This window comes from Lolium rigidum, chromosome 4 (genome assembly GCF_022539505.1).
Source record: "Lolium rigidum isolate FL_2022 chromosome 4, APGP_CSIRO_Lrig_0.1, whole genome shotgun sequence".
In the NCBI taxonomy this organism is placed as follows: Eukaryota; Viridiplantae; Streptophyta; class Magnoliopsida; order Poales; family Poaceae; genus Lolium; species Lolium rigidum.
The window spans coordinates 189,071,360-189,081,279 of record NC_061511.1 but is presented as its reverse complement, the minus strand read 5'-3'; the positions used below and the strand labels follow the sequence as shown (position 1 = coordinate 189,081,279).

At 48.0% G+C, this 9,920-nt stretch overlaps 1 protein-coding gene across 1 annotated transcript; it reads left to right on the top strand.

The window, feature by feature from the left end:
- Positions 1 to 1,899: 1,899 nt before the first annotated feature.
- Positions 1,900 to 9,532, top strand: LOC124706688 (protein RETICULATA-RELATED 4, chloroplastic-like). The gene is made up of 8 exons (XM_047238361.1): positions 1,900 to 2,557; positions 3,530 to 3,598; positions 7,478 to 7,609; positions 7,773 to 7,826; positions 7,914 to 7,958; positions 8,507 to 8,646; positions 8,876 to 9,001; positions 9,081 to 9,532. The coding sequence occupies exons 1-8, from the start codon at positions 2,018 to 2,020 to the stop codon at positions 9,115 to 9,117; spliced, it is 1,143 nt and encodes a 380-aa protein (XP_047094317.1). The 5' UTR covers positions 1,900 to 2,017; the 3' UTR covers positions 9,118 to 9,532.
- The last annotated feature ends 388 nt before the right edge of the window (positions 9,533 to 9,920 follow it).

Below are 9,920 nucleotides of genomic sequence, written 5' to 3'. Positions count from 1 at the left end.
ATGCATCTACACTTGTATGCTTGCTAGTAATATGTGTAAATGCATGCTCTTAGTGGTATGCAATTTACTATTTACATAAATATTTAGGATCTGAGTGATTCATACAACCTTGAAACTACATAAAGTGTTGTTTCGTACTAGAGTTTATATGAGGATTAATGGGGGATAATCTTCAAAGGAATTGGGTAGATTCACGCAATCCCTTAAACCTTAATCCCCAATCCACTATATAGAGGTACTGTACCGGTGATTGGAGTAAATACAATAATTTTTGGGGAAAGTGGGGATTAACAAGGATTAAATTAGTTCAATACACTAGAACAAAACATGTTTCCAAGAATAAGTAGGGACTTGGAGTTTGGTGTTATAATCTCTACAAATACCATTGTAGCAAACAAGGCCTAAAGAGGAAACATATATACTTGGAGCTTGTTTAATTCTAGTGTATTTGGAGGGATCATCGGATCAGAGGGGATTATCTAGGTTTGAAAGGGATATATCCACAAATCCCCGTATTTTCGCCTAGATTATAAACTATCCATCATCCTATTATATTGTTTGGGAAGAGTACAATATCCTCTCATCCCCGAACAACAAAGAGGTGGAAATACCAGAGAAGTAAACATGGGTTGTTCTTGTCTTGGTTTTATTGGATTGCCTACTGTAACATAACAAAACGACACTATTGGTTTTTTTACGGAACCGCCTTTAAATTAATAAAACCATCAACCGGCCAAGAGTACATCGATTACAATAACAGAAAGAAAAAAATGTTGTGGATACCAACTAGAGGTACAAGCACTGGGTGCAGAGTTAAAGCCTAAAAAAGAAGAGAATAGGCATAACGAACTACAAGTTCCAACATGGCGCCCGAGACTACAGCTAAACACCGACGACTTCGCTGGCCCCCGTCCAGCACCAAGACGCCACTCCACGGCAATGAACCAGACCGGAATGGCTCACGGAAGACCACCAACCACCGAGGAACTACCTAACTACGCTAGTGAGAAAACGAACCTCCAGAGTTCAAATGGGGGAAGCTTCACAACAACACCTCCAGGAAGGGGGAAGCGTCGCTGTTGTCAGCACGGGAACGTGCAATGCTTTCGCGGCAGCTTCACCACCCACCTTCAGGGAAAGCCTATGTTTTTGCATCTGACATCAGGACCTCCACCAGCTGGTGAAGAACACTGGTATCCCCCTTTGCGACGACACCAATTCTGGCAGCCACCCTAGGCTCGAGAGCAGCCACACAAAAGCGGAAGAGCACCGTTTATATGCAGCCGATCACGGCTTGACGCAAGGTATCAACGGGCAGTGGGTCCTAGGAGTAACTTGAAGAAATTGTAAGTCAGTAGTGCAGCAGACAATGCCGAGGGGCAGACAACCAGCAACAAGATGGGTGAGATGGCTACGCCTTCAAGAAGATAAACGGCATCGTCGCCGGCATTGGCTGAAGCCTTGCAGTGCTTTCGCACACACCATCAAGTTTGCTAGCGTCCCTGGAAGCCAAGAACCCGGCGGAACACTATCGGTTTCTTGAAGAGGTGTCGATGAATGATAATTTGTTCACTATACAGTTGAAGATGCACAGATTAAAATCCATATTTCTACATATCATGATCTTCCGGATAAAAGGACTATGTAGGGCCACGCCGAATGCATTTGTGACATGAGTGTCATGTGTCTCTCCTACCTTCCACCCAAATATACGTGCTAATGCAAAGTCCCAATTTTTCTTCTTGTTCTTTTTCCTTGTCTGGAAAAACGAAAATTCTCTACGACGTTTTGAAAATAATACATTTGCTCTTGTCTGGCTACGCGCCTATATGAGTGCGACTCCTGGTAGACTCGTCGTCGCACCGGTACAAGCGGCGCTGCCCACTCCTCAGACTCGACTGTCCTTCACCAACCACACTCCCTACTCCTCTTCTCCGGGAGGTCCACGCCCGCTGTCCGAAAACGCATCGCCCGCCGGCCTCGGCTCCGACCCCGACCGCCGCCCGCTTCCGCCGCCATGGCCTTCTCCTCCCCCAACTCCCTCTCCGCTTCCACCCCCAGCGCCTCCTCCCCTCTCCACCTCCACCTCCGCCTCCAGCCGCAGCCCTTCCTCCACCTCTCCTTCCACCGCTCCCTCCCGCTCCCGTTCCACCTCCCCGCCCTCCGCCTCACCCGCCCCCTCCTCCCTCCCACCCCCCTCGCCTCCTCGGGCGGCGGCAGCAACTTCGGCAACGGCGGGGGCGATGACGACCTCCCCTCCGGCGGCGGAGGCGGAGACGACAACGAGGACGACGACGACGCGTCCGTCAACAGGAGGGAGGCGCTGTTCGTGCTGGCGCAACTGGGGCGGAAGCTCGAGAGCCTCCCGGCCGACATGGCCGCGGCCGTGGACGGCGGCCGCCTCCCCGGGGAGATCGTGCGCCGCTTCGCCGATCTCGAGAAGTCGCCCCTCTTCCGCTGGCTGCTCCAGTTCGGCGGATTCAGGGAGCGCCTCCTCGCCGACGACCTCTTCCTCGCCAAGGTCGCCATGGAGTGCGGCGTAGGCATCTTCACCAAGGTACCACTACTGCGTCACATAATTAATTCACAGCGTATCTCTTTTTATTTCGCGCGTAATTACTTTCCCGTGGATTCGTGATTCGCATCATCAGACGTGGGTTGGTTTGCTGTGGTTTGAGTTGACCTGCCAAGTTTTTCTGGTCCTAGAGTCCAGATAGATACCCGCTGCTTTCCTGGCTCAGATTGTTTTATGAGTCAGTTTTTTCGGTCCGATGGTGATGCGTGCCCAACTCTGAGTGACGTTCTTGCCGTCGCTTCTGGGTTGTTGGGGGGTGCTCAGGCTGTCGTCTGGATGACCGCTTCGGTGACGAATAGGCCAGGAATACTTTTTTTTTTCGAAAAGGAGGATAAACCCTCGGAACTCTGCATCGATTTGGTGCACACAGCCCTTACTTATTCCTGTGATCAGATGCTGTTTGTTCACTCAATAGAAAGTAGTAATCAAATATTCTAATTGGACAGCCTTAGTGCTTTTCATTCCCGCCAATAAAACAAAGGCAAGTGTCTGTTTATTACATAAAGGAATGGAATAAAGAAGCCTTTCTACAGTCTAAAAGTACCCCTTTGCTGGAAATACAAAGAAACCTTTCTATGAGTTGCACTGTTCACTTGTTCAGTCACTTAACTGTTATATGGGCTGCTGATCAATATTCTTTAGTAGCCCTCTTCAGTTGATTCTTTTGTGTACCTATCCAATGAATACCCAGTGGCAATTGAATCGGAACTCTGTACCCCAATAATATGTTGTTAATACATCGGGTGGAGAACATTTGCCATCTTTTCAGAGCAGAGAATTCAGAAACTATATAAAGGCAGCATATCACTTGGGTACATGTTTGTTAGAACACCAAAACATTTTCTTTCTGCAGTAGTATGCCTCAGATCTGTCTTTTATCACTTTCAATCATAGTATTCTGTGATTTGATTTGCATTGCACCGGATTTGACATTATTCCCTTTACTTCTGGTAGACTGCTGCAGAGTATGAACGAAGGAGGGAGAACTTCACCAAAGAGCTTGACTTTGTGATTGCAGATGTGGTATGTTTCCATGTTCTTTTGGATATATCCTTTATAACCAGCAAAACTTTGCCTTTGATTCCATATATACCATGGGCCACTATCTATATTCCAAAATAGATGGCATGTTTGAAAATGTGCAGTCAATTTCCCTTGCAATTATCTGATAGAAATTCATTTAGGTTAGTCAATCTACGAGCATCTCCAGTCGCGTCCCCCAAACCGTCCCCCCAAACCGATTTGGGGCGCGCCGGACGACAAAAAAACGCTTCCAGCCGCGTCCCCCAAAGCCCTTTTTTGTCCGACGCGGCCCGATACGGTGTCCGGCGCCCCGAGCCCGTCCCTGCCCCACAGGGGACGCACCGGGCACGCCGGACACAACGAAAAGCGAGGTGAAGCGACGCGGGACCGACCCGTCAGCGACTCATTCAAGTTTGGACCTAACCGTCGCCTACCTTGCGGCGGAAGTTATTCGCGCGCGACGGCATCTTTGCCTTAATGGCGACGGAGGGGCAGGCGAGACGTCTCGTCGGTGCTGTGCAGCCTCCACGCGTCGCCGGCGTTCGCACGCCACCGCCCGTCCCCGCGCTATCTTCCCGCCTCTTCTCGCCTCTTCCCGCGCTTTCTTCCCAACGCCGGCGTCTATAAAAGGCCCTCCCGGCTCAATGGTAGCCACCACAGCCGCCGGCACCCCTTTCTCCGCCACAAGCACATCCCTCGTCGCTCCACCGCCGTCTACTCCACCACCAGTGCGCAATGACGAGCCGCCCCGGCGATAGCCAGTTCCCTCCACCACCGTCTCCTCCACCTCCACCACCGGAATCGCAGCTCGACATCGACGCCGCCGCCCGGGAAGAGCGGCGGCGGCGAGGGATGCAGCTGTGGCGTGAACATCGTCGGCCAGCCGGCCGGAGGCACTCGAGCAGCAGGCCCGCCAGCAGCGTGAGGCGGCGCACGCGGCGGATGTAGCGGCGTTCTACGCCCCTGGCCCCGCAGCTGACGAGACCGCGGCGGCGGCAGCGTGGCACGAGGAGGCGCTGGCGGACACCGTTGCGGCGTTTGACGCCTCGACGGAAGAAGAGGCGCGGCGGCGCCGGACGGAGGAGATGAGCCGGCGGTGCGATGATGAGCGCCGGTGCCAGCGCGAGGAGTGGGAGGCGCTGTACCGTGAACGGCGGGAGGCGATCGAGCGCCGGCGGCGGGACTCGATCGAGCGCCAGCAGCAGCTGGCGGCGCTGGCGGCAACGGAGGCGGCCTGGGGGAGGCGGGCGGACGAGTTGGCGGCGGCGATGATGGAGGCGCCAACGGATGAGGAGGAGGCGCCAATGGAGGAGGAGGAGGCCGAGGCGGGGGAGGAGGAGACCGAGGTGGAGGCCGCCGCCGCCGCCGACGAGTTCGAGTGGTCTGACGACGACGGGCCGCACCCGGACGAGACGGCCTATCAGCAACGCGCGCTCGTCGAGTCCTTTGAGTCCGAGAAGAAGCTCCAGGACGACGCCCGTGCCTGCGAAGAGGCGCAGATTCGTCGCGCCGTCGAGCTCTCCCTCCAGGCGGCGCGGCGAGGGAGGGCGAGGCGTCGACGCGCTGCTGGAGCAGCGGCGTCTGGCCACCGCCCTACGCACGGAAAGGCGGCGCGCGCAGCAAGAGCTACGGCGGAGGGGAGGCGACGACGGGGCGGGGCCGTCGAACGCACCGCCGGGCGGTCAGTAGGCTAGGTTTAGGTGAAATCTAGCCGTTTTCATTCAAACTTTGTATTATATAATCAAATTTGAATGAAAACCTTTATTTTCGTGCACCAATATACATTTGGGGGCGGCGTTTGGGGGACGCGACTGGGGAGCGACGTCCCCCAAACGCGGCACAAACAAAACACGTCCCCCAAACGCTCAATCCGGCGCGGTTTGGGGGACGGTTTGGAGGACGCGACTGGAGATGCTCTACATATATACTTTAATGCTCCCTCCCACGCGTGGGTTGATAAGGCCTAAACATGGATAGAAAGAGGGCAGGCAAATATTATCGAAATCACGAAAGCCAAGACTTGAACCCAAGACCTCTGCTCTGACATATACCGTATTAAGTTTCATGTACCAAACAGTAGTACCAAAAGTCTGAACTGATGGAGAAGTTTAGGCAATCCACATATACTTCAACAAAGTCTGAACTGATGGAGAAGTTTAGGCAATCCACATATACTTCAACAAGCTGACGGCACCATTATATTTTTGATGACTTTTTTTTCCAAAGAAACACAAAGCTTGCATCTTGATGCATTGATAGAAAGAAAAAAAACCTAAGAATAGGCAATTACAGCCAAACAGGCAAACAACCAAGACAACGGCGACCCATAGTCACTGCCTGTGCCTGTGCCCCAGTGCCCGTGGTCCAAGCAGTACAAGGGAAGGAGGTAGAGAAGAGATGCGATATACCACATCATGTCCTAGGTGTCAGCACACGGGCAGGGTCGGGTCATAATAAGGACTTCGGTAGGAGACCAGTATTTTGTGCAAACACACATTGATTTACAAACCCTGGTAAAATGCCCAACTGGCATCGTACTAGGGGGTAAAATGCAATTTACTCTTGCTTTGGAAAGTTCGGCTACCATTGCTGTTCTAAGCAACAAGCAAATTGGGGTAGGCTGGATATGTAACCCAACAGAAACATAAGAAACTAATACATGAAAGAGAGAAAAAAGTGAAGTATGAGTAAACTACTTGTCACGGGTTGGGGGAGGATTGGATCGTAGGTTGTAGTTGTGATCGGTGGGAGGCTTAGTGCGATAATCCCGTCGGCCTATGGTTGGAGAAGGAGGTGAGGATAGGCGCCTAGGCGCAGGGAGCAAGAGGTGAGAGATTGGATTAATTTTGCTTGTTTCTTGAAACGCATAGGGATGGCTTTATATAATAGCCAATTACAGAATTTGCATCTAACTCTAACTCTAGTTTAGGTAATTGGCAGGGTAACCTTCTTCGGGACTAAACCTTTCCAATTATACCTAAACTCTACTAACTTAAACTAGGAGGACTCTAAGGGGCCGCAGGGCCCTTGCCCTTGCGACGGCTGTAGGCTTGGCCCCACATGACACTACTATTCCGGCACATGGACTGCTGACTCCGTTAAAGGTGTGCTAGAGGATCTATCATGTTATGGTTGCAAAATTATCTTTCTATTAGAATAGTGAACTCAGACTGACCTTCAAAGAATCCTAACATGCATTTTAGATAATGGATCCAGTCCCAACTATTGATCTGTGTACCATCTCCACCTGCCATGTTTTAGAAAGTTTCTCTAATACTTTTTGCAAATACGAACGCTGGAGTTCCGCTGTTCTAATTTATTAGTGTTGTTGTTCAATACACAGGTGTGGCTGAGCTTCACAACTTATTGACCACTTGCATGCTCACCTTTAAAGAGTCAGTCCCAAATTTCAAAGGCTAAATATATCTAAGTTTAACTGATTAATCTACTCTCCAGAAAAATACACTACTCGGTTTGGGATGCATGAATGATGGTAACCTGTTGATTTTGATCTTTCAGTCCACAAGCTCCGCCACGATCACGCCAAATCGAATTACAATAATTGTCTCAATGCAAGGAATTTTCATCCTTAATGTTTATGGGGACATATCCGTTACTAACATGCGAACCCCTTTCTTGTTGTCCAGTTGATTTACCCCTTTGCTTAAACAGTGTCCCAACACTTTAAATTAGGGGCCATTTCAGCTGAAGGTTGGTGTTAAGATTTCCTTTTCTAATGCCAAAGCCAAAGCGTATCAATCTTCGATCTCTGCTGATTATAAAACAATTAGATATCCCCTTTGTTAGATGGTGTTGTTTTTATGATTTTGTGGATTCCTTTGTTATGAGAGTTTTGAGAAGTAATTCCATACTTTCCAGGTCATGGCAATAGTTGCAGACTTCATGCTTGTTTGGCTCCCTGCTCCAACTGTGTCTCTGCAGCCAGCACTAGCAATGAATGCTGGGTCTCTTGCTAAGTTCTTCCACAACTGCCCCGATAATGCATTCCAGGTAACATCATGTTGACTTTTTATCGAAGTGGTCATATACTCTTAAACCTATGTGTTATTTAACCTTTTCTAGCGGTATAAATGAAAACTTCACTTTTCTGGGAGGGAAAATAGTTTCCCCCTCTTTGAAACGTGAAATGGAACTTATGTAACTTCTGTTGCAGATTGCTTTGTCTGGAACATCGTACACATTTTTGCAGAGATTTGGAGCTATTATGGTAAACATAAACTTCAATAACTCGCAGTTGTCATTGAGTAATTTAAAAAAGCATGTTCTGACAAACTAACAATTTGGCTTCTTTCAGAGGAATGGCGCAAAGCTTTTTGCAGTGGGAACTAGTGCATCTCTGGTAAGATTATCATGATATAGTTCCGATGTTCTTGACAAACACTAGCAGCATTTGTTTTGATTTAATCTTAAGTAGCATCAGGAGAACAATTTTTTCTTCTGAATTTTTCTGCTGCATATGAATAACCATTACCACAGCTACAAAAATATGCAAGATCAGCATGTAGAAGAGGTTTGGATTAACTTCTCATTTTCGTGTAGCCATTCATTATGCCATGCATTGCTATGTTGTTTGGTTCAAAACCTTGATGCTTCACAGTATACAACCTGCTCTTTGTATTAGCACTACAAATGTATATTGCAACCTGGAAGATTCAATCCCATATGCCCGATAATTGTTAAGTAAAGAACAAACATGCCTTCTAGAGTGTCACTGATTTTGTATTAGGCTAAGATGGTATGTTTAAAAGTTAGGTACATGGTGAATTGATGATACTAATTTGTTTTTGGGTGGCATATCGGAGAAACTAGCCATTGCCATTTCGCTGCTCAATGCATATGCAAATCTTCATAGAAAGCTTAAAATGTATGGTCAAATTTTCTTTTCAGATCGGCACAGGTGTCACCAATGCAATTATAAAGGCAAGACAGAGCGTTAGCAAGGATGATGCTGGTGAAGTCGAAAATATCCCAATCGTTTCCACTAGTATTGCCTATGGTGTATACATGGCAGTTTCTAGTAACCTCAGGTACAAGCAATATTTCAATTATTACCACCGTGTGATTTATAAGTTCACATGAAGTGATAAAATATTTCCTTAGAAGCTGGGTTGAACTTCTATTATGATTATGCTATCTTCAATAGTGATCATAGTTGGCACATCAGAGAGGCCCATAGGACATGCCAGGATATGTACATTCGCTAAATATTGTGAAAATACATAATACATCCAGCTGATAAAACTTCTTTGACAACAGATACCAGATTCTGGCTGGAGTAGTTGAACAGCGAATGCTTGAGCCATTACTCCACCGCCACAAACTAGCATTGAGTGCACTCTGCTTTGCGGTTCGAACAGGGAACACGTTCTTGGGATCTCTACTGTGAGTAATCTGTAGCTTTTTGATGTCCATTCTGAATTTCTGATGAGGTCACTTACTGGCTGAACTTTTGCCTTTGCAGGTGGGTTGACTATGCCAAGTTTATAGGCATACAATAAATCGAAGATAGAGCAGAAATATGCATAAATCATTAGCAACGTCGATTCGTCACCACGTGATGTTACAACACTTCCTGCCTCTGGAACATGACTCATCTGCCTTCATAGGAGACACTATGGGTGGAGTAGTTCGATTGCTTTAGTTGAAAAGGAAAGATGGCCTCAGAAAATAGGCAATTTGTCGAATTCTCAAGAAACAAGTGATTGGATTCTTTTTAGTGCCTTGTGCGTTTTGTCCTGTTAGAAATCGATATGCTTCAGACTATAATTTGCCGGTTGTTCATGTTGCGTGAGTTCATGTGCTTTTGCTTATTTTCTATTCTCCCAAAATTTGTGGCACATAAACACATGATGCCAAACCTGTACATGGCCCATCTGGATTCTTTATACTACTATATGAGTTTGCATGGCACCACACATTGTGGCTCCTGGTTCCACGCGTTGCTGCGTGACATTACAAGACATCTTTTCTTGACTCGTATCTACTTCCTCCAAAATAAATGTGGATGTATGACACTTCGGTCTTTTCTTATAGGGAATGTCATATGATACAGCAAAAGCCTGGAGATGCATGATGCAGAAGTCCGAGCACCAAGCTTCATATGTATTGGGCGAGGCCGGCCAATCTTAGGGGGCCAACATTTTTTGAAAGGCAACAAAAAGCAGTTTTTAGAAGGCAACAACGTGTTTTTCCCAATCTCAACGGCAACAAGGTGTATGCCACCGAGCCAATGAGAATGTTGTCATCACCATGATACTTAGTTTCCCACCAAATCATGTTCGGCATTACCGTGGTAACTTTA

Bases quoted from the DNA above. Each gene is read 5' to 3' on its own strand.
- LOC124706688 (XM_047238361.1), top strand. From the start codon at position 2,018: ATGGCCTTCTCCTCCCCCAACTCCCTCTCCGCTTCCACCCCCAGCGCC. The intron at 3,599-7,477 runs GTATGTTTCCAT...CATACTTTCCAG, and splicing joins ACTTTGTGATTGCAGATGTG to GTCATGGCAATAGTTGCAGA. The intron at 8,647-8,875 runs GTACAAGCAATA...CTTTGACAACAG, and splicing joins GCAGTTTCTAGTAACCTCAG to ATACCAGATTCTGGCTGGAG.